Source organism: Bombina bombina, chromosome 5 (genome assembly GCF_027579735.1).
Source record: "Bombina bombina isolate aBomBom1 chromosome 5, aBomBom1.pri, whole genome shotgun sequence".
NCBI classification, from domain to species: Eukaryota; Metazoa; Chordata; class Amphibia; order Anura; family Bombinatoridae; genus Bombina; species Bombina bombina.
In genome coordinates, this window is record NC_069503.1 from 513,170,396 (window position 1) to 513,195,522 (window position 25,127).

The 25,127-nt window shown below is 39.7% G+C and overlaps 1 protein-coding gene across 3 annotated transcripts in view; it reads right to left on the minus strand.

Moving 5' to 3' along the window:
- Positions 1-25,127, minus strand: part of NT5C3A (5'-nucleotidase, cytosolic IIIA) — a 180,342-nt gene that overhangs the window by 35,394 nt on the left and 119,821 nt on the right. For all 3 annotated transcript variants that reach the window (XM_053714430.1, XM_053714429.1, XM_053714431.1), the window contains one exon: positions 6,074-6,172. In XM_053714430.1, the coding sequence (XP_053570405.1) occupies positions 6,074-6,172 (99 nt within the window). The remainder of the gene's footprint in view (positions 1-6,073; positions 6,173-25,127) is intronic.

The window sequence follows — 25,127 nt, forward strand, 5'->3', positions numbered from 1 at the left end:
TGGTAAATTGATCCTCCAACCATGATCTTGAAGAAACAACACAAGTCGATTCGTATGAGATTCTGCTAAATGTAAAGACTGAGCAAGTACCAAGATATCGTCCAAATAAGGAAATACCACAATACCCTGTTCTCTGATTACAGACAGAAGGGCACCGAGAACCTTTGTAAAAATTCTTGGAGCTGTAGCTAGGCCAAACGGTAGAGCCACAAACTGGTAATGCTTGTCCAGAAAAGAGAATCTCAGGAATTGATAATGATCTGGATGAATCGGAATATGCAGATATGCATCCTGTAAATCTATTGTGGACATATAATTCCCTTGCTGAACAAAAGGCAAGATAGTCCTTACAGTTACCATTTTGAACGTTGGTATCCTTACATAACGATTCAATATTTTTAGATCCAGAACTGGTCTGAAGGAATTCTCCTTCTTTGGTACAATGAAGAGATTTGAATAAAACCCCATCCCCTGTTCCGGAACTGGAACTGGCATAATTACTCCAGCCAACTCTAGATCTGAAACACAATTCAGAAATGCTTGAGCTTTCACTGGATTTACTGGGACACGGGAAAGAAAAAATCTCTTTGCAGGAGGTCTCATCTTGAAACCAATTCTGTACCCTTCTGAAACAATGTTCTGAATCCAAAGATTGTGAACAGAATTGATCCAAATTTCTTTGAAAAAACATAACCTGCCCCCTACCAGCTGAGCTGGAATGAGGGCCGCACCTTCATGTGGACTTAGAAGCAGGCTTTGCCTTTCTAGCAGGCTTGGATTTATTCCAGACTGGAGATGGTTTCCAAACTGAAACTGCTCCTGAGGATGAAGGATCAGGCTTTTGTTCTTTGTTGAAACGAAAGGAACGAAAACGATTATTAGCCCTGTTTTTACCCTTAGATTTTTTATCCTGTGGTAAAAAAGTTCCTTTCCCACCAGTAACAGTTGAGATAATAGAATCCAACTGAGAACCAAATAATTTGTTACCCTGGAAAGAAATGGAAAGTAGAGTTGATTTAGAAGCCATATCAGCATTCCAAGTCTTAAGCCATAAAGCTCTTCTAGCTAAAATAGCTAGAGACATAAACCTGACATCAACTCTGATAATATCAAAAATGGCATCACAGATAAAATTATTAGCATGCTGAAGAAGAATAATAATATTATGAGAATCATGATCTGTTACTTGTTGCGCTAAAGTTTCCAACCAAAAAGTTGAAGCTGCAGCAACATCAGCCAATGATATAGCAGGTCTAAGAAGATTACCTGAACACAGATAAGCTTTTCTTAGAAAGGATTCAATTTTCCTATCTAAAGGATCCTTAAACGAAGTACCATCTGACGTAGGAATAGTAGTACGTTTAGCAAGGGTAGAAATAGCCCCATCAACTCTAGGGATTTTGTCCCAAAATTCTAATCTGTCAGACGGCACAGGATATAATTGCTTAAAACGTTTAGAAGGAGTAAATGAATTACCCAATTTATCCCATTCTTTGGAAATTACTTCAGAAATAGCATTAGGAACAGGAAAAACTTCTGGAATAACCACAGGAGATTTAAATACCTTATCTAAACGTTTAGAATTAGTATCAAGAGGACCAGAATCCTCTATTTCTAAAGCAATTAGTACTTCTTTAAGTAAAGAACGAATAAATTCCATTTTAAATAAATATGAAGATTTATCAGCATCAATCTCTGAGACAGAATCCTCTGAACCAGAAGAGTCATCAGAATCAGAATGATGATGTTCATTTAAAAATTCATCTGTAGAGAGAGAAGTTTTAAAAGATTTTTTATGTTTACTAGAAGGAGAAATAACAGACATAGCCTTCTTGATGGATTCAGAAACAAAATCTCTTATGTTATCAGGAACATTCTGCACCTTAGATGTTGAAGGAACTGCAACAGGCAATGGTACATTACTAAAGGAAATATCTGCATTAACAAGTTTGTCATGACAATTAATACAAACAACAGCCGGAGGAATAGCTACCAAAAGTTTACAGCAGATACACTTAGCTTTGGTAGTTCCAGCACTAGACAGCGATTTTCCTGAAGTATCTTCTGACTCAGATGCAACGTGAGACATCTTGCAATATGTAAGAGAAAAAACAACATATAAAGCAAAATTTATCAAATTCCTTAAATGACAGTTTCAGGAATGGGAAAAAATGCCAAAGAACAAGCTTCTAGCAACCAGAAGCAATGAAAAATGAGACTTAAATAATGTGGAGACAAAAGCGACGCCCATATTTTTTAGCGCCAAATAAGACGCCCACATTATTTGGCGCCTAAATGCTTTTGGCGCCAAAAATGACGCCACATCCGGAACGCCGACATTTTTGGCGCAAAAGAACGTCAAAAAATGACGCAACTTCCGGCGACACGTATGACGCCGGAAACGGAAAAGATTTTTTGCGCCAAAAAAGTCCGCGCCAAGAATGACGCAATAAAATGAAGCATTTTCAGCCCCCGCGAGCCTAACAGCCCACAGGGAAAAAAGAGTCAAATTTTAAGGTAAGAAAAAATGATTGAATCAAATGCATTATCCCAAATATGAAACTGACTGTCTGAAAATAAGGAATGTTGAACATTCTGAGTCAAGGCAAATAAATGTTTGAATACATATATTTAGAACTTTATAAACAAAGTGCCCAACCATAGCTTAGAGTGTCATAGAAAATAAGATTTACTTACCCCAGGACACTCATCTACATGTTTGTAGAAAGCCAAACCAGTACTGAAACGAGAATCAGCAGAGGTAATGGTATATAAATAAAAGAGTATATCGTCGATCTGAAAAGGGAGGTAAGAGATGAATCTCTAAGACCGATAACAGAGAACCTATGAAATAGACCCCGTAGAAGGAGATCACTGCATTCAAATAGGCAATACTCTCCTCACATCCCTCTGACATTCACTGCACGCTGAGAGGAAAACCGGGCTCCAACTTGCTGCGGAGCGCATATCAACGTAGAATCTAGCACAAACTTACTTCACCACCTCCATAGGAGGCAAAGTTTGTAAAACTGAATTGTGGGTGTGGTGAGGGGTGTATTTATAGGCATTTTGAGGTTTGGGAAACTTTGCCCCTCCTGGTAGGAATGTGTATCCCATACGTCACTAGCTCATGGACTCTTGCTAATTACATGAAAGAAAAACGCCTGAACGTCTGGAACATCTGCCAGACGCTTGTGCAGTAAAATTGATAAAGCAGATATCTGTCCCTTTAGGGAACTAGCTGATAGCCCCTTCTCCAATCCTTCTTGAAGAAAGGACAAAATCCTAGGAATCCTGATCTTACTCCATGAGTAGCCTTTGGATTCACACCAAAAAATATATTTACGCCATATCTTATGATAGATCTTCCTGATGACAGGCTTTCGAGCCTGAATCAAGGTATCTATGACCGACTCAGAGAAACCCCGCTTTGATAAAATCAAGCGTTCAATCTCCAAGCAGTCAGTTGCAGAGAAATTAGATTTGGATGCTTGAATGGACCCTGAATCAAAAGGTCCCGTCTCAGTGGCAGAGTCCATGGTGGCAGAGGTCTGCATACCAAGTCCTGCGTGGCCACGCAGGCGCTATCAAAATCACCAAAGCTCTTTCCTGTTTGATTCTGGCAATTAGACGCGGAAGGAGAGGGAATGGTGGAAACACATAAGCCAGGTTGAACGACCAGTGTACTGCTAGAACATCTATCAGTACTGCCTGAGGATCCCTTGACCTGGATCCGTAACGAGGAAGTTTGGCGCTCTAACAAGACGCCATCAGATCCAATTCTGGTGTGCCCCATAGCTGAACCAGTTGAGCAAACACCTCCGGATGGAGCTCCCACTCCCCCGGATGAAAAGTCTGATGACTTAGAAAATCTGCCTCCCAGTTCTCCACCCCTGGGATATAGATCGCTGATAGATGGCAAGAGTGAGTCTCTGTCCATCGGATTATCCTGGAAACTTCTATCATCGCCAAGGAACTCCTTGTTCCCCCCCCGATGATTGATATAAGCTACAGTCGTGATGTTGTCCGACTGAAACCTGATGAATACGGCCGAAGCCAGCTGAGACCACGCCTGAAAAGCATTGAATATCGCTCCTAATTCCAGAATATTAAATCGGTAGGAGGGCCTCCTCCTGAGTCCACGAACCCTGTGCTTTCAGGGAATTCCAGACTGCACCCCAGCCCAGTAGGCTGGCGTCCGTCGTCACAATAACCCACGCTGGCCTGCGGAAACACATTCCCCTGGACAGGTGATCCTGTGACAACCACCAAAGAAGAGAGTCTCTTGATCCAGATTTATCTGAGGAGATAAATCTGCATAATCCCCATTCCACTGTTTGAGCATGCATAATTGCATTGGTCTGAGATGCAAGCGAGCAAATGGAACTATGTCCATTGCCGCTACGATAAGTCCGATTACCTCCATACACTGAGCCACTGACAGCCGAGGAATGGAATGAAGAGCTCGGCAGGTGGTTAAAATCTTTGGTTTCCTGACCTCCGTCAGAAATATTTTCATGTCCACCGAATCTATCAGAGTTCCCAGGAATGGAACTCTTGTGAGAGGAATAAGAGAACTCTTTTTCACGTTCACCTTCCACCCATGAGATCTTAGAAAGGCCAACACTAAGTCCGACAGAAAATGTTACTCCCAGACACAAAAACGTTTGTCCCAAATTCACATAAACTGAGTGCCCACAAAAAATTAACCCTTTATGCAAGCTAGTAAAAACCTCTGATAACACTAGGATTACTGCTTACCCTTCCCCTAATGGGGACACTGTCAGCCTTTCTGAGTTAACACAGTCTCTGCAGAAAAATGAATGAACATACCTCATTGCTGTATAGCAAGAACCGTTCCTCACACTGAAGTTTTCCTGTACTCCTCAGCTCATGTGGGAACAGCAGTGGACCTTAGTTACAAATGCTAAGATCATCATCCTCCAGGCAGAAATCTTCATCTATGTCCTGCCTGAGAGTAAATAGTACAACACCGGTACCATTTAAAAATAACAAACACTTGATTGAAGATAAAATAAAATTAACAGTTTAACACCTCTTCTCTTTGCTCTTCCTGCTTAGAGCCAGCAAAGAGAATGACTGGGGGGTGGAGTTAAGGGGGGAGCTATATAGACAGTTCTACTGTGGTGCTCTCTTTGCTACTTCCTGTCAGGAAGGACAATATCCCACAAGTTAGGATGAATCCGTGGACTCGGTACATCTTGCAAAAGAAATATCTTCCTTTTTTACATAGAGATGCTCAGGTGATATTTTCCTGTCAGCTTTTTACAGTTATACTGCATCAGTTTCAAGTGATTTAGCATATGAGTATTATGTCCCTTTAATATAATAGTACAATATTATGTTTGATTGGGCAGCTTAATTTTAGGCTTTCCTTGCTCTAATACAAAGTGTTTTATTTTAACTGTTTATTTTTCAATTTATAAAAATCTAATTTCTGTCACTGAATCAATTCAAGATTTGTGAAATATGTATCAAATATCGGCATCTCTTAAAGGAATAGAAACGCTAAAACTGAAATTTGCATGGGTTAATTTCAATTTGAAATAGAAGCATTTTTACAATATACTTCCATTAGCAAAAATGCTTCTAGCACAAGTTATTACTATTTTTCAGCGGCATACGCAAATATTCTTTGAGGGCCTGTGCACCAGTATTCAAACACTATGTCTACTCACAGTCAGCGGTGGCTTGTATGACACACATTATGTCTTCACAGATATAATACACATCAAAGCCACCTCTCTTTGCATGCATGGTGTTTAAATACTGGTGCACGGAGCCCTCACAGCATATCTGCGTATGCCACTGAAAAACAGAAATAACTTTTACTACAAGCAATTTTGCAAATAGAAGTATATTGCAAAAGCACTTCAATTTCAAATTGAAACACACCCATGCACATTTCAGTTTTAGCATTTATATCCCTTTAAAGAGCAGTCACATCAATTGTTTTAACATTTATTTTTACTGCTGTGTGCTGTACGATGCTTTTCCATAGGGCGCTTAAAAAGCTAATAACTACATGATGTAGAAAATGATTTCTTTGTACCTGTAGTTTGGAGGCTCCCCCCTTTATTAGACCACATATTATCTCTTCTACTTTTGTAGGATTCTTTATATGGACCGTTTTTTTCAGAAATTCAGGCATCTGGAAGAAAAGAGAAAAAGCTACATTTAACTTAAGTTTAAATCAAGAGCTATGTTATTTGGCAGTGCTTTCACAATTGATTTATTATTATTATATTAATGATAATATTATTATATCTCGGGTTTTAAAACAAATCACAACAACAACAAAAAACAGTCTAAAGGTTTACAGCAGTTAACGGTTTATATTCTCGGAATTAAAGGGGCACAAAAGTCAGGATAAAAAAACTTTCATGATTCAGATAGACCAGTGATTTTTAACCTTTTTTTTGCTGTGGCACACTTTTTTACATTAAAAAATCCTGTGGCACACCACCATCCCAAATTTTTTAAAAAAAAATCACACATTGTAGCCTAATACAGCATATATATATACACATACACACAAACACACACATACTGTATGTATTGTGCTGTTATGCCATGCCTCCTACAAACTACCCCTGCACTGGGAGTAAAAAACAAGCAAAGTTTAAAAAATATGTCACACTGTTGTCAGTCTTCCGTGGCACACCTGAGGATCTCTCACGGCACACTAGTGTGCCACGGCACACTGGTTGAAAAACACTGAGATAGACCATCTGATTTGAATAATATTATCAAATGTAAAGAGCATACTGAGGTAGGTTCAGGAGAGTGCATGCCGTTAACAGTATATGGTAGCATTGTTTGCAACATGTGGAGCTTAAGACACGCCCATTCCTGAGCCTACCTCAGTATCCTCTCATGAAAAGGAGCTACGTTTCAATAAATAATACCCAGAGAAAAAGGTTAATTTGACCAAAGAAATACATTAGATGCTTTTTATATCGTTCATCTGAGTTGTGAAAGTTTTATTTTTGACTTCCATGTCCCTTTAAAAACAAATATTACTCAAAAGGAGAAAACTGGGGAAAAAGTCTCTTATTACAAATACATGGAGATATGTCTGCTTGTTTTTAACCACTTGGCTAAAAAAATAGAACAAAACCCTGGTCTTGCTGAATCAGGCGTGTACTGAACTAGGAACTTAGAAGCACAGTGTGTGCTTTGCTGAGGTTCAATAAACAGTCAGTTAATTGAATAAAAACAAAATACCCCCCCCATAACATTAGACCATGTAATTTAAGGACACTATTACATGTAGCACTATTAATAATTTTAAATGGAACTTGAGAACATTAGGATGATTTACAGAATTGTAATTAAATTAAAAGGGGTAATAAACCAAACATTGCATTTTGTCATTCAGACAGAGCAAATAATTTTAACAATGTTTCCAATTTACTTCAATTATCAAATTTGCTTAGTTCCCATTATATTCTTTATTGAAGAGATACCTGGGTAAGTATCTGGAGCACAACATGGAATGAAATAGTGCTGCCATCTAGTGCTCTTGAAAATAGATAACATTGTTGCAAAACTACTGCCATATAGTGCTCCAGACGTTTGCATGCCGTTGAGCTTATGTCTCTGATTTTCAACAAAAGATACAAAGAGAATGAATACAATTTTGATAGAAAAAAATTAGAAAGGTGTTTAAAATTGAATGCTCTTTCTGAATCATGAAAGAAAAATGTCATGTCCCTTTAAGATAGAAATTGGGAAAATCTATGAATAAACCAGAAACAAAGTGATGGTAAACTTTAAATAACCAAATGCCATAAATGTAATCTTTACCATTAAAAAAAAGCATGTGTGTACTTTTTTTTGTTTTTAATCCATCTGTGAAAGGGTTAAATTAGTGCATAAAATAATGATTATATTACAATGTTATGCCGGCCCACATGGATGAACTCTTTTTTTTTTTTAAATGACAGTTCCAGTGAACTTCCAATCACTGTGTGTGTGTCAGTTGACAATCTTGAAGTCCAGCCCCTTTAAAGCCCTTAGAAAGCCTATGTAGAGAGTGGATGTAACTGCTCTATACATCACAGCCCAGCCAAAAGAGGAAATGAAGGGTGGCGGAGGAACAGACAAAACCAATAAGGATTATAAACCTTTTATTATAAAATATATATATACACTGTAAAAAAAATGTATGTGGTTTTACTTGCAAACTAATAGATTTTGTTTTATTGCAACATTCTTATAGTCTGAAATCTACCATGACTTTAAATTAAACAGTGTAAAAAGAAAATGCTTTAATGTGCTAAATGATTCTATTATTGCACTGTTCTTTGCAAACAATTATGTAAAAAGGGTTAAAACACATACTTGAAGTATATTCCAGTGCAACAATGCACTACTGGGGGCAAGCCTACCTATGTATGCTTTTCAACAAAAGGATAATACGTGAACATAGTAAATTTGAAAACAGAGATAAACTGAAAAGTATTTAACTGGTCATAAGAATTCATGCACAAAATCTAATCTGAGTAAAAAAAAAAAAATCTAGATCATCATAATAGTATAAAAGATATTTATAGCCTGATATTATTTTTTGTGCTTTTAAGGGGCCACAGTCCAGTAAATACAATCTGAAATGGCTAGGGCCAAGCCCACATAATAAATATATACACAATGTCCTTTTTTTTTTCTTTCAATATTAAAGGTTTTAAATAATTCACCACTTCATACCGCTTACTTTTGTTTCTTTATAATAATAAAAAAATAATGTCCGCAACATACCTTAAAAATATATGTTGACTTAAATCAATAAACTTCAGATCCACTTACTAATGAGTGATAAACATATACAGCAGGGTAAATTGCTAATTGAAAAACTGAGGCTGTGGGTATTTTACATAAAATGGAAAATTCAAGAACAAGGGGTCATGATCTCAAGCTGAAGGGTAATAGATTCAGGAGTAATTTGAGGAAGCGTCTTTACAGAGTGATTAATTTATGGAATAAACTTCCTCAAGAGGTAGTAATGACAAACACTGGGGGATTTTAAAAATGCATGGAACAAGCATAAGGCTATCCTACAAACTAGATAAGTTTATACTATTAGGTCATATCTGGCAGACTTGCTGGGCCTATGGCTTTTATCCGACGTCAATATCTATGTTTCTACGAAGATTTTATATTTGTTTGCAGCTTTTGTGGCGTGCATTGCGAACAGGGGATTCAAACAAGAATTTCAAAGAAGCAAGGATTTTAAAAACACACAATGTTCTCAGACAAGTAGCTGATAAGACTTTATTGTATTCAAAGATGCTGCAGGACCACCTTAGCTGATCTCTCTCCCACTTGCCATAAGGAGGTTGATTTTACTGCTGCCTCTTTTTTGCATAGTCTTCTCTAACCAATACTGCAGTATTGAACTTTTTTTTTTTAGTATAGGTGGTGGTTTTAATAGACAAAAACACCCATTTCAAATGAAAAAAATAAAGGTAAAAGCTATTTGCAAACAATTTAATACACTTCAGCAGGTAAAAAAGGTCATGGAAAACACATTGAAAGAATGGAGAAATGTACAGTAGAATTTACAGATATTAACAATTTTGGTAACTTGATAAAGAAAACTCCTTATATGTTCTTGATATAATAGATCTATTTGGAACTCCCTGTGTCACTGTCTTTACAGGCTGGCAAAGGGCACAGCTGCAGATTTTATCCTTAACTGTTGTGTAAGCCTTCCCCCCTTGGGGCATGCTATGTACAAAGTGTCTGCTTAGGCTGTCAGGCTGGTCTGTTATGTGCTCACAACTAAATAGAAGCACTGAAAGAAGACACATTAGCATTGGGCCAGATGTAACAGATGTAATGGACACCTTTTAATTATAAGTTCCTTCTCTTGATGTTCAGTGAGATGTAACCTGTCAATGAAAATATACAGGGATTTTTTTTTTTTTTTTTTAAAAACAGGAGTTTTATCTTCTAAAACCACTCAGATACACAACAAAAAAAGTTTGACAAGTTATTCTAAAACTTGTGTTGGATCTGAACTGAAATGGATTTAACTGATCACAGCAAACCAAGACTACATAATACAAAACTGGGCACCTTGTGACTGAATGACACAAGCAGCTACAGCAATGGTTTTAGGCAAGTTTTTTTTTTTTTAACCAAATAAAATAAACAACCGGGCAATAGTAGTTGTAAATGTACTCTTACAAAAAAACAACTGAAAAACGTATATTTTGAAGACGTTTCTTATCTTGACAAGTATATTTTATGCTTGAGTGATGAGTCAAGATACCACATCATAAAAAAAAAAATATATCATTTTGTATATAGCAAAAGAAGATTAATATAAATACATAGTTTTGTAAACTAAAAAAGTTGTATATTAAGTAAAATATTTTTTTTCATAAATGCATGTTGGTATCTTGTATACTTGGGCCTCTAGTTATCAAGCCGTCAACCGCAAATACGCTGGAATTCCGCAGCGTATTTGTGGCGAGGCTGATTCGCCTTAGTTATCAAAGGCTAGAGACCGGCAAAAGTTGACCTCGCATTCTATTGGCTGATCCAAACAGCCAATCGGATTGAACTACCTTAATTCCGATTGGCTGATAGAATCCTATCAGCCAATCGGAATTCGAGGGACGCCATCTTGGATGACGTCATTTAAAGGACCAGGCATTCGGTGTTAGGACGTCATTGGAAGAAGATGGCTCCGCGTCGGCTGGATGGAAGATGGCTCTGCTCCGGATGATTGAAGATAGAAGACGCCGCTTGGATGAAGACTTTGGCCGGATGGAGGACCTCTTCTGCCCCGCTTGGATGAAGAATTCGGCCGGCTGGGTCAACACGGCTCTAGGTAGGGGGATCTTCAGGGGGTTAGTGTTAGGTTTTTTTAAAGGGGGGTTTGGGTGGTGGGTTGTAATGTTGGGGGGGTTGTATTTTTTTTTTTTTTTTTACAGGTAAAAGAGCTGATTACTTTGGGGCAATGCCCCGCAAAAAGCCCTTTTAAGGGCTGGTAAAAGAGCCGATTACTTTGTAATTTAGTATAGGGTAGGGCATTTTATTATTTTGGGGGGCTTTTTTATTTTATTAGGGGGCTTAGATTAGGTGTAATTAGCTTAAACTTCTTGTAATTTTTTTTATTTTTTGTAATTTAGTGTTTGTTTTTTTTGTAATATAGTTTAGTTTATTTAATTGTATTTAATTTTAGGTAATTGTAGTTAATTTTTTAAATTAATTTATTGATAGTGTAGTGTTAGGTGTATTTGTAACTTGGGTTTGGATTTATTTTACAGGTAATTTTGTAGTTATTTTAACTAGGTAGCTATTAAATAGTTAATAACTATTTATTAGCTATTGTACCTAGTTAAAATAAATACAAACTTGCCTGTAAAATAAAAATAAATCCTAAAATAGCTACAATATAATTATTAGTTATATTTATATTATAGTTATATAAATATATATAAAATATAAAAATATATAAACTTATAGTTATATAAGTTAGGGGGGTGTTAGTCTTAGTGATAGACTTAGGTTTAGGGGTTAATAAGTTTAATATAGGTGGCGGCGGGGTCCGGGAGCGGCAGTTTAGGGGTTAAACATTTAATTTAGTTGCGGCGGAGTCCGGGAGCAGCGGTTTAGGGGTTAAACATTTAATTTAGTTGCGGCGGGGTCCGGGATCCGCAGGATAGGGGTTAATAACTTTAATATAGGTGGCGGCGGTATAGGGGGCGGCAGATTAGGGGTTAATAGGTATAATGAAGGTGGCGGCAGGGTCCGGGAGTGGCGGTTTAGGGGGTAATATATTTATTATAGTTGCGGCGGGGTCCAGGAGCAGCGGTTTAGGGGGTAATAACTTTATTTAGGTGCGGTGGGCTCCGGGAGTGGCGGTTTAGGGGGTAAAACAGTATAGTATAGTGTGGGTGCTTAGTGACAGGCTAGCAAGAAAGCTGCGAAGAAGCCGATGAGCAGCGAGATCGATGACTGTCAGTTAACAACAGTCTGCTGCTCATCGCTCCGTACTTGGTTCGCGGCTTCTTGACAGCTTTCTTGATAACTTTGGCGAACGTATTCAGGTCTGCGGCGGCGATGGTAGGTGATCTTAGGCGAGCGTATTGGGCCGGCGAATGCAGGTAAGTAGACAGCTTGATAACTAGAGGCCTTGGTCTCTATCTACATGTTATTCATACTAAATATTTTCTATGTTCTCAGACAGATATTTTCTATGTTCTTCTCAGACAGATACAGTGGAGGCTCCTCCATTTGTGCACAGTCGCACGTGAACCCCCTGGGGCAAGAGGGGCAAAGAGGAAAAAAAAAAATGAGCCAAAAAAAAAACATGAGAAAAAAAAAAAAAAGCCAAAAAAAAAAATATATAATTTTATTTTTTATTATCATTATTATTGTGTCATAAATAATAATTTCAGCACATAATGTAGGTATAATAAAGTTAAGGCTTAAAGGCAGGCTCTCAGACAGGCTGTGTTGTGTATAATATCACATTCACACATCATGTATTTAACTCAAACAGGAGGGGAGCTAGGACCGGGCGGACGCCGGACGACAGAGCAGAGCCCAGACTGCTGCACTGACGTCACCACCAGGCAGACCCATACCACGTCAGTCAGTCTCCTCCTCCTGATTTCTCCCGACCAGCCAGCCCAGCCCCAGGCACTGCGGCTGCTGTCTCTTGTGCGCCGCGCGCCGTCACGCCCACGCCAGTCACCTGACCGCTCCTATTCTAAACCTGTTCACACGTGCGAACAGAGAGCCCCTATCCTGCACAGTGATCTCTATGCATCACTGTGCAGACGTAGCTCCTCCCAGCCCGGCAACTGTAATAGAGCCTTAACCGCACAGGCTGAAGTGTGCGATTCACTTCAGCCTGTGCTCTGCCTCCTCCCACAGTCTGCCTGAGCTTGCCTCTGATACGCTGCTGCGTACACGTGACGGCCCCCACAAGGCTCCTCCCCCTCAACGGCGCGAAAATCGCATTGAGGAGATAGCTGTTGAGCGGATAGGAGCCTTGTTTAAGAGCTCTGTGTACAACTTGCCTCTCTTCTTAAAACAAAAACAATCTGAATCTACATAGTGTACTAATTTCTACAGTGGTTACTGCAGTGCTGCCTCACTGAGTCTGTGACTATTGTTGACTCGCAGTCAGAGACTGAGTTAGTTAGATCAAACATTAGATAGGGAAGGAAGGCCAAGGTCAGGGACAGAGTCAGACAGGGTAGGGAGGGTAGGGAGGTCCAAGGAATCTTGCCTTAAAAAATATATTTTGCTGCAGGCCTGCAGCTTATTAGTTTGTGTGTGTGAGGAAAAAAAAAAAAGGTCATTTTTATTTTTGCTTTAAAAAAAAAAAAAAGATACAGTCTCTCAGACAGTCAGATTAGAGTACTTAGGTAGGGAGTTCTTTAGTGGACTAGTGGAGTAATTTGGGAATAATAAAATAATATTTTTTAGCAGATTTTATCAGATTGCAATTAGAAGTTTTGCAAAAAAAGTTAAAAGTTTTTTTTACAAAAAAAAAGCAGTTAACATCTGCTGTGCTGCTGTCTGATACTACTAGTTGTGACCGTTGACGGCTGTCACGGTTTCTTATTCTTACCATTAATACATTTAAGTATTTTAGCAGATTAATTAATTAGCAGATTGCAATTAGAAGTTTTGCAAAAAAAGAACAAAGTTTTTTTGAAAAAAAAGCAGTTAACTGCTGTGCTGCTGTTGATACTACTAGTTGTTGACCGTTGACGGCTGTCACGGTTGCTTACCATTAAAACATTTAATTTAAGTATTTTAGCAGATTAATTAGCAGATTGCAATTAGAAGTTTTGCAAAAAAAGAACAAAGTTTTTAAAAAAAAACAAAAAAAAAACAGTTAACTGCTGTGCTGCTGCAGATACTAGTTGTTGACCGTTGACGGCTGTCACGGTTGCTTACCATTAATACATTTAATTTAAGTATTTTAGCAGATTAATTAGCAGATTGCAATTAGAAGTTTAGCAAAAAAAAGGTACAAGTTTTTTTTTTTAAAAAACTGCTGTGCTGCTGCCGATACTAAAATTAGGCAGTAAACTGACATATTTAAGATTTTTTTTTTTTTTTATCTCTAGTGAGCTATATTATTATAATTATTATAAGATATTACCTATTAGTTGTAGTTGATATTTTCTAACAGCTGCAGTATATTTTATAACAACCGGCACCGCAAAACTACTTGCCGTTGCCTACTAGTGTTGTGTTGTATAGTTTCCAACAGCTGCAGAGCTACCTACCTACAAGTTATATATTACATAACAACCGCCAAACTATTAAACTTTTAATATATTTTCTAACAGCTGCAGAGCTACCTACCTACAAGTTATATATTACATAACAACCGCCAAACTATTAAACTTTTAATATATTTTCTAACAGCTGCAGAGCTACCTACAAGTTATATATTAGATAACAACCGCCAAACTATTAAACTATTACTTCAAGTTGAGTTGTATATTTTCTAACAGCTGCAGAGCAGCAGAGCTACCTACCTACAAGTTATATATTACATAACAACCACAAAACTATTAAACTTTTAATATATTTTCTAACAGCTGCAGAGCTACCTACCTACAAGTTATATATTACATAACAACCGCCAAACTATTAAACTTTTAATATATTTTCTAACAGCTGCAGAGCTACCTACCTACAAGTTATATATTAGATAACAACCGCCAAACTATTAAACTATTACTTCAAGTTGAGTTGTATATTTTCTAACAGCTGCAGCGCAGCAGAGCTACCTACCTACAAGTTATATATTACATAACAACCACAAAACTATTAAACTTTTAATATATTTTCTAACAGCTGCAGAGCTACCTACCTACAAGTTATATATTACATAACAACCGCCAAACTATTAAACTTTTAATATATTTTCTAACAGCTGCAGAGCTACCTACAAGTTATATATTAGATAACAACCGCCAAACTATTAAACTATTACTTCAAGTTGAGTTGTATATTTTCTAACAGCCGCAGAGCAGCAGAGCTACCTACCTACAAGTTATATATTACATAACAACCACAACACTATTAAACTTTTAATATATTTTCTAACAGCTGCAGAGCTACCTACCTACAAGTTATATATTACATAACAACCGCCAAACTATTAAACTATTACTTCAAGTTGAGTTGTATATTTTCTAACAGCTGCAGAGCTACCTACCTACAAGTTATATATTAGATAACAACCGCCAAACTATTAAACTATTACATCAAGTTGAGTTGTATATTTTCTAACAGCTGCAGTGCAGCAGAGCTACCTACCTACAAGTTATATATTACATAACAACCACAACACTATTAAACTTTTAATATATTTTCTAACAGCTGCAGAACTACCTACCTACAAGTTATATATTACGTAACAACCGCCAAACTATTAAACTATTACTTCAAGTTGAGTTGTATATTTTCTAACAGCTGCAGAGCTACCTACATACAAGTTATATATTAGATAAGAGCAAAGGACTGTTCTTTGTGTGTAAACTAACAGTTAAGATGGCACTTAGTAAAATTAGTGTGTCTGAGCTAAAGCAATTACATTTTTCAACGTTGCCCATTGAAAGAAAAATTGAAATTAAAATGCTCAGGCCAACACCTATGCTTAACCTTACCCAGGTGACAAAATGTAAAACTAGAGATTACAAAAGAGAATTCAAACCCGAGGTATATGATAAATATCCATGGATTTGTGGTTGTGAATTATCAAACAGGCTCTTTTGTTTTTATTGTCTACTGTTTGCAAAACAAAGTGGGGATTCAAGCTGGGTGAGTTATGGTGTCGCCGATTTATCACATTTAAGTCAAAAAACAAATAAACATAATTGCTCCCAATCACATTTAAACTCCACATTAGAGTTTAATTTGCTAGGAAGGGTTGATATTCGGCAACAACTTGACAGTGCATATCGCTTGAATATTAAAAAACATAATGAGCAAGTAACGAAAAATCGCTATGTTCTTTCCAAAATAATTAATTGTATTTTATTTTGCGGCGCATTTGAGCTTGCACTTCGAGGACATGACGAACGCGATGATTCATTAAATCCAGGCATTTTCAGAGGTCTTATAAACTTCTCAGCAGAGCTTGATGCATCTCTAAAAGAACATCTCGCTAGTGCCACTGTTTTTAAAGGAACGTCAAAAGAAATTCAAAACGATTTATTAGACTGTATGCTTACTGTTTGCCAGAACCAAATAAAGAAGGAAATCTCAAATGCAAGTTTTGTAGCAGTGATAGCAGATGAAACTACTGATGTTTCATCTGCCTTCCAATTGGTTGTTGTTTTTAGATACATTATAGGTAACGGACAACCGGTTGAGAGATTCTGGGAATTCACTAATCCAGCTGGACATGATGCAGAATCTTTAGCTACGTGTATTCAAGCTACTTTGGAAAAAGTTATAGACAACCCAGAGAAACTGATATCGCAGAGTTACGACGGTGCAAGCGTGATGAGTGGTCAGCATGCAGGTGTTCAGGCTATAATTAAACGTACCTATAAGAATGCACATTTTGTGCATTGCTACGCACATCAGCTCAATTTAATTGTCAGCCAAGCAAGCAGTCAAAATCAACAAGTTCGAGTATTTTTTTCAAATCTAAGTGACATTACTAACTTTTTTAGTAACTCACCACAAAGGATAGCTATTCTAGATGAAACTGTTAAAAGAAGGATACCTCATGGTTCAGCCACCAGGTGGAATTTCAAGAGTCGAACCGTCAATACAGTTTTTGAAAACAGGGAACAGTTAATTGAATGCATAGAAAAAATAGAGTCAACATCGAAAAAAGAAATAGCTATAAATCAAGCAGGGGCTATTCGGCGTATGTTACAAGACTCGGTATTCGTGTTTTGGCTTACAGTTTTCCACAATATTATGCCACATGTAGATGTGTTATACAACCAACTTCAGAAAACACAAACAGATGCGGCACTTATTAGAAAACATATTAACACTTTCCAGCAGACAATGGAAAACGAAAGGAATAGAATGGACACAGTGACCATGACGATATCAGAAACAGAGGAAATATCTAGCAAAAGGAAGAGAGAAAATATTCACATTGCTCAGACTGTGGCAGCTAAAGAGATATGCGATGTTATCACAAATCAAGTAAAAGATAGATTTTCTTTTATAACTCACTACTCGGCTGTTTCTCTCCTGCAAGAGGAAAAATTTGCGGATTACGAGAAAATTTTTTCCAAATCAGCTTCTTGACCAAACATCAGCTGTTTATCACACATTACAGAAAGATCGCCTGAAAACTGAACTAGGAGTAATTTACAGAAGACCAGATTTCAGAAACATGAATGGTGCCATTAGTCTTCTACAGTTTATAATTGAAAATAACTTGGACAGTACTTTCTCGGAGACCTACAAACTGTTGCAAATTATTTCAACTATTCCCGTGACAACTGCTGAGGCTGAGAGATGTTTCTCAACTTTAAAACGAGTTAAGACATTTCTAAGGAGCACAATGACTGAGGAAAGACTGACCGCTCTAGCCATGCTGACAATTGAAAAACAATTGATAAATGACATTCCTAAATTCAACGAAAATGTTATTGATTTATTTGCCTCAAAAAAAGACAGGCGGATTGACTTGATTTACAAAACTTGTACTTGAGTTATAAACATTGTTTTAATGTTTACCTTTGAAGTAAATTATTAAGCACTAGTGTAATAGAAAAAATCTTCTTTTGTACTAGAAAGTAAAATGTTGGTGTATTTATCTTCATGTTGCCAAGGTCTTTGGTTGCATTGCCTAATATCGAACACTGGGGGCTGGGGCAACAGTAATTGAAATGTGGTTGTATTTCTCTATAAAGTGGAAGGTTCTTTAAATCCAGGAATAACAGAATTTATGTTTACCTGATAAATTACTTTCTCCAACGGTGTGTCCGGTCCACGGCGTCATCCTTACTTGTGGGATATTCTCTTCCCCAACAGGAAATGGCAAAGAGCCCAGCAAAGCTGGTCACATGATCCCTCCTAGGCTCCGCCTACCCCAGTCATTCGACCGACGTTAAGGAGGAATATTTGCATAGGAGAAACCATATGGTACCGTGGTGACTGTAGTTAAAGAAAATAAATTATCAGACCTGATTAAAAAAACCAGGGCGGGCCGTGGACCGGACACACCGTTGGAGAAAGTAATTTATCAGGTAAACATAAATTCTGTTTTCTCCAACATAGGTGTGTCCGGTCCACGGCGTCATCCTTACTTGTGGGAACCAATACCAAAGCTTTAGGACACGGATGAAGGGAGGGAGCAAATCAGGTCACCTAAATGGAAGGCACCACGGCTTGCAAAACCTTTCTCCCAAAAATAGCCTCAGAAGAAGCAAAAGTATCAAACTTGTAAAATTTGGTAAAAGTGTGCAGTGAAGACCAAGTCGCTGCCCTACATATCTGATCAACAGAAGCCTCGTTCTTGAAGGCCCATGTGGAAGCCACAGCCCTAGTGGAATGAGCTGTGATTCTTTCGGGAGGCTGCCGTCCGGCAGTCTCGTAAGCCAATCTGATGATGCTTTTAATCCAAAAAGAGAGAGAGGTAGAAGTTGCTTTTTGACCTCTCCTTTTACCGGAATAAACAACAAACAAGGAAGATGTTTGTCTAAAATCCTTTGTAGCATCTAAATAGAATTTTAGAGCGCGAACAACATCCAAATTGTGCAACAAACGTTCCTTCTTTGAAACTGGTTTCGGACACAGAGAAGGTACGATAATCTCCTGGTTAATGTTTTTGTTAGAAACAACTTTTGGAAGAAAACCAGGTTTAGTACGTAAAACCACCTTATCTGCATGGAACACCAGATAAGGAGGAGAACACTGCAGAGCAGATAATTCTGAAACTCTTCTAGCAGAAGAAATTGCAACTAAAAACAAAACTTTCCAAGATAATAACTTAATATCAACGGAATGCAAGGGTTCAAACGGAACCCCCTGAAGAACTGAAAGAACTAAATTGAGACTCCAAGGAGGAGTCAAAGGTTTGTAAACAGGCTTAATTCTAACCAGAGCCTGAACAAAGGCTTGAACATCTGGCACAGCGGCCAGCTTTTTGTGAAGTAACACAGACAAGGCAGAAATCTGTCCCTTCAGGGAACTTGCAGATAATCCTTTTTCCAATCCTTCTTGAAGGAAGGATAGAATCCTAGGAATCTTAACCTTGTCCCAAGGGAATCCTTTAGATTCACACCAACAGATATATTTTTTCCAAATTTTGTGGTAAATCTTTCTAGTTACAGGCTTTCTGGCCTGAACAAGAGTATCGATAACAGAATCTGAGAATCCTCGCTTCGATAAGATCAAGCGTTCAATCTCCAAGCAGTCAGCTGGAGTGAAACCAGATTCGGATGTTCGAACGGACCCTGAACAAGAAGGTCTCGTCTCAAAGGTAGCTTCCAAGGAGGAGCCGATGACATATTCACCAGATCTGCGTACCAAGTCCTGCGTGGCCACGCAGGAGCTATCAAGATCACCGACGCCCTCTCCTGATTGATCCTGGCTACCAGCCTGGGGATGAGAGGAAACGGCGGGAACACATAAGCTAGTTTGAAGGTCCAAGGTGCTACTAGTGCATCCACTAGAGCCGCCTTGGGATCCCTGGATCTGGACCCGTAGCAAGGAACTTTGAAGTTCTGACGAGAGGCCATCAGATCCATGTCTGGAATGCCCCACAGCTGAGTGACTCGGGCAAAGATTTCCGGATGGAGTTCCCACTCCCCCGGATGCAATGTCTGACGACTCAGAAAATCCGCTTCCCAATTTTCCACTCCTGGGATGTGGATAGCAGACAGGTGGCAGGAGTGAGACTCCGCCCATAGAATGATTTTGGTCACTTCTTCCATCGCCAGGGAACTCCTTGTTCCCCCCTGATGGTTGATGTACGCAACAGTTGTCATGTTGTCTGATTGAAACCGTATGAACTTGGCCCTCGCTAGCTGAGGCCAAGCCTTGAGAGCATTGAATATCGCTCTCAGTTCCAGAATATTTATCGGTAGAAGAGATTCTTCCCGAGACCAAAGACCCTGAGCTTTCAGGGATCCCCAGACCGCGCCCCAGCCCATCAGACTGGCGTCGGTCGTGACAATGACCCACTCTGGTCTGCGGAAAGTCATCCCTCGTGACAGGTTGTCCAGGGACAGCCACCAACGGAGTGAGTCTCTGGTCCTCTGATTTACTTGTATCTTCGGAGACAAGTCTGTATAGTCCCCATTCCACTGACTGAGCATGCACAGTTGTAATGGTCTTAGATGAATGCGTGCAAAAGGAACTATGTCCATTGCCGCTACCATCAACCCGATCACTTCCATGCACTGAGCTATGGAAGGAAGAGGAACGGAATGGAGTATCCGACAAGAGTCTAGAAGTTTTGTTTTTCTGGCCTCTGTCAGAAAAATCCTCATTTCTAAGGAGTCTATTATTGTTCCCAAGAAGGGAACCCTTGTTGACGGAGATAGAGAACTCTTTTCCACGTTCACTTTCCATCCGTGAGATCTGAGAAAGGCCAGGACAATGTCCGTGTGAGCCTTTGCTTGAGGAAGGGACGACGCTTGAATCAGAATGTCGTCCAAGTAAGGTACTACAGCAATGCCCCTTGGTCTTAGCACAGCTAGAAAGGACCCTAGTACCTTTGTGAAATCCTTGGAGCAGTGGCTAATCCGAAAGGAAGCGCCACGAACTGGTAATGTTTGTCCAGGAATGCGAACCTCAGGAACCGATGATGTTCCTTGTGGATAGGAATATGTAGATACGCATCCTTTAAATCCACCGTGGTCATGAATTGACCTTCCTGGATGGAAGGAAGAATAGTTCGAATGGTTTCCATCTTGAACGATGGAACCTTGAGAAACTTGTTTAAGATCTTGAGATCTAAGATTGGTCTGAACGTTCCCTCTTTTTTGGGAACTATAAACAGATTGGAGTAGAACCCCATCCCTTGTTCTCTTAATGGAACGGGATGAATCACTCCCATTTTTAACAGGTCTTCTACACAATGTAAGAATGCCTGTCTTTTTATGTGGTCTGAAGACAACTGAGACCTGTGGAACCTCCCCCTTGGGGGAAGTCCCTTGAATTCCAGAAGATAACCTTGGGAGACTATTTCTAGCGCCCAAGGATCCAGAACATCTCTTGCCCAAGCCTGAGCGAAGAGAGAGAGTCTGCCCCCCACCAGATCCGGTCCCGGATCGGGGGCCAACATTTCATGCTGTCTTGGTAGCAGTGGCAGGTTTCTTGGCCTGCTTTCCCTTGTTCCAGCCTTGCATTGGTCTCCAAGCTGGCTTGGCTTGAGAAGTATTACCCTCTTGCTTAGAGGACGTAGCACTTTGGGCTGGTCCGTTTCTACGAAAGGGACGAAAATTAGGTTTATTTTTTGCCTTGAAAGGCCGATCCTGAGGAAGGGCGTGGCCCTTACCCCCAGTGATATCCGAGATAATCTCTTTCAAGTCAGGGCCAAACAGCGTTTTCCCCTTGAAAGGAATGTTAAGTAGCTTGTTCTTGGAAGACGCATCAGCCGACCAAGATTTCAACCAAAGCGCTCTGCGCGCCACAATAGCAAACCCAGAATTCTTAGCCGCTAACCTAGCCAATTGCAAAGTGGCGTCTAGGGTGAAAGAATTAGCCAATTTGAGAGCATTGATTCTGTCCATAATCTCCTCATAAGGAGGAGAATCACTGTCGACCGCCTTTATCAGCTCATCGAACCAGAAACATGCGGCTGTAGCGACAGGGACAATGCATGAAATTGGTTGTAGAAGGTAACCCTGCTGAACAAACATCTTTTTAAGCAAACCTTCTAATTTTTTATCCATAGGATCTTTGAAAGCACAACTATCCTCTATGGGTATAGTGGTGCGTTTGTTTAAAGTGGAAACCGCTCCCTCGACCTTGGGGACTGTCTGCCATAAGTCCTTTCTGGGGTCGACCATAGGAAACAATTTTTTAAATATGGGGGGAGGGACGAAAGGAATACCGGGCCTTTCCCATTCTTTATTAACAATGTCCGCCACCCGCTTGGGTATAGGAAAAACTTCTGGGAGCCCCGGCACCTCTAGGAACTTGTCCATTTTACATAGTTTCTCTGGGATGACCAACTTGTCACAATCATCCAGAGTGGATAATACCTCCTTAAGCAGAATGCGGAGATGTTCCAACTTAAATTTAAATGCAATCACATCAGGTTCAGCTTGTTGAGAAATGTTCCCTGAATCAGTAATTTCTCCCTCAGACAAAACCTCCCTGGCCCCATCAGACTGAGTTAGGGGCCCTTCAGAAATATTAATATCAGCGTCGTCATGCTCTTCAGTATCTAAAACAGAGCAGTCGCGCTTACGCTGATAAGTGTTCATTTTGGCTAAAATGTTTTTGACAGAATTATCCATTACAGCCGTTAATTGTTGCATAGTAAGGAGTATTGGCGCGCTAGATGTACTAGGGGCCTCCTGAGTGGGCAAGACTCGTGTAGACGAAGGAGGGAATGATGCAGTACCATGCTTACTCCCCTCACTTGAGGAATCATCTTGGGCATCATTGTCATTGTCACATAAATCACATTTATTTAAATGAATAGGAATTCTGGCTTCCCCACATTCAGAACACAGTCTATCTGGTAGTTCAGACATGTTAAACAGGCATAAACTTGATAACAAGTACAAAAAACGTTTTAAAATAAAACCGTTACTGTCACTTTAAATTTTAAACTGAACACACTTTATTACTGCAAATGCGAAAAAACATGAAGGAATTGTTCAAAATTTACCAAATTTTCACCACAGTGTCTTAAAGCCTTAAAAGTATTGCACACCAAATTTGGAAGCTTTAACCCTTAAAATAACGGAACCGGAGCCGTTTTGAACTTTAACCCCTTTACAGTCCCTGGTATCTGCTTTGCTGAGACCCAACCAAGCCCCAAGGGGAATACGATACCAAATGACGCCTTCAGAAAGTCTTTTCTAAGTATCAGAGCTCCTCTCACATGCGACTGCATGCCATGCCTCTCAAAAACAAGTGCGCAACACCGGCGCGAAAATGAGGCTCTGCCTATGCTTTGGGAAAGCCCCTAAAGAATAAGGTGTCTAAAACAGTGCCTGCCGATATTATTATATCAAAATACCCAGATAAAATGATTCCTCAAGGCTAAATATGTGTTAATAATCAATCGATTTAGCCCAAAAAAAGTCTACAGTCTTAATAAGCCCTTTTTGAAGCCCTTATTTACAATCGTAATAAACATGGCTTACCGGATCCCAGAGGGAAAATGACAGCTTCCAGCATTACATCGTCTTGTTAGAATGTGTCATACCTCAAGCAGCAAGAGACTGCTCACTGTTCCCCCAACTGAAGTTAATTGCTCTCAACAGTCCTGTGTGGAACAGCCATGGATTTTAGTGACGGTTGCTAAAATCATTTTCCTCATACAAACAGAAATCTTCATCTCTTTTCTGTTTCTGAGTAAATAGTACATACCAGCACTATTTCAAAATAACAAACTCTTGATTGAATAATAAAAACTACAGTTAAACACTAAAAAACTCTAAGCCATCTCCGTGGAGATGTTGCCTGTACAACGGCAAAGAGAATGACTGGGGTAGGCGGAGCCTAGGAGGGATCATGTGACCAGCTTTGCTGGGCTCTTTGCCATTTCCTGTTGGGGAAGAGAATATCCCACAAGTAAGGATGACGCCGTGGACCGGACACACCTATGTTGGAGAAATCAAGCGTTCAATCTCCAGGCAGTCAGTCTCAGAGAAATTAGATTTAGATGGTTGAAGGGACCCTGAATTAGAAGGTCCTGTCTCAGAGGCAGAGTCCATGGTGGAAAGGATGACATGTCCACTAGATCTGCATACCAGGTCCTGCGTGGCCACGCAGGCGCTATCAAAATCACCGATGCTCTCTCCTGCTTGATCTTGGCAATCAGTCGAGGAAGCAGAGGAAACGGTGGAAACACATAAGCCAGGTTGAAAAACCAGGGCGCTGCTAGAGCATCTATCAGCGTCGCCTTGGGATCCCTGGACCTGGATCCGTAACAAGGAAGCTTGGCGTTCTGGCGAGACGCCATGAGATCCAGTTCTGGTTTGCCCCAATGACGAATCAATTGTGCAAACACCTCCGGATGGAGTTCCCACTCCCCCGGATGAAAAGTCTGACGACTTCGAAAATCCGCCTCCCAGTTCTCTACACCTGGGATATGAATAGCTGATAGGTGGCAGGAGTGTATCTCTGCCCAGTGAATTATTTTTGAAACTTCTAACATCGCTAGGGAACTTCTTGTTCCCCCTTGATGGTTGATGTAAGCTACAGTCATGATGTTGTCCGACTGAAATCTGATGTACCTCAGAGTTGCTAACAGAGGCCAAGCCTGAAGAGCATTGAATATCGCTCTCAGTTCCAGAATATTTATTGGAAGGAGTGTCTCCTCCTGAGTCCACGATCCCTGGGCCTTCAGGGAGTTCCAGACTGCACCCCAACCTAAAAGGCTGGCATCTGTTGTTACAATTGTCCAATCTGGCCTGCAAAAGGTCATACCTTTGGACAGATGGACCCGAGATAGCCACCAGAGAAGAGAATCCCTGGTCTCTTGATCCAGATTTAGTAGAGGGGACAAATCTGTGTAATCCCCGTTCCACTGATTGAGCATGCATAGTTGCAGCTGTCTGAGATGTAAGCGTGCAAACGGCACTATGTCCATTGCCGCTACCATTAAGCCGATTACTTCCATACACTGACCCACCGAGGGGTGCGGAATGGAATGAAGAACCCGGCAGGAATTTAGAAGCTTTTATAACCTGGACTCCGTCAGGTAAATTTTCATTTCTACAGAATCTATCAGAGTCCCTAGGAAGGAAACTCTTGTGAGTGGGAATAGAGAACTCTTTTCCTTGGTCACTTTCCACCCATGCGACCTCAGAAATGCCAGTACTACGTCCGTATGAGACTTGGCAATTTGGAAGTTTGACGCCTGTATCAGGATGTCGTCTAAATAAGGGGCCACTGCTATGCCCCGCGGCCTTAGGACCGCCAGAAGCGACCCTAGAACCTTCGTAAGGATT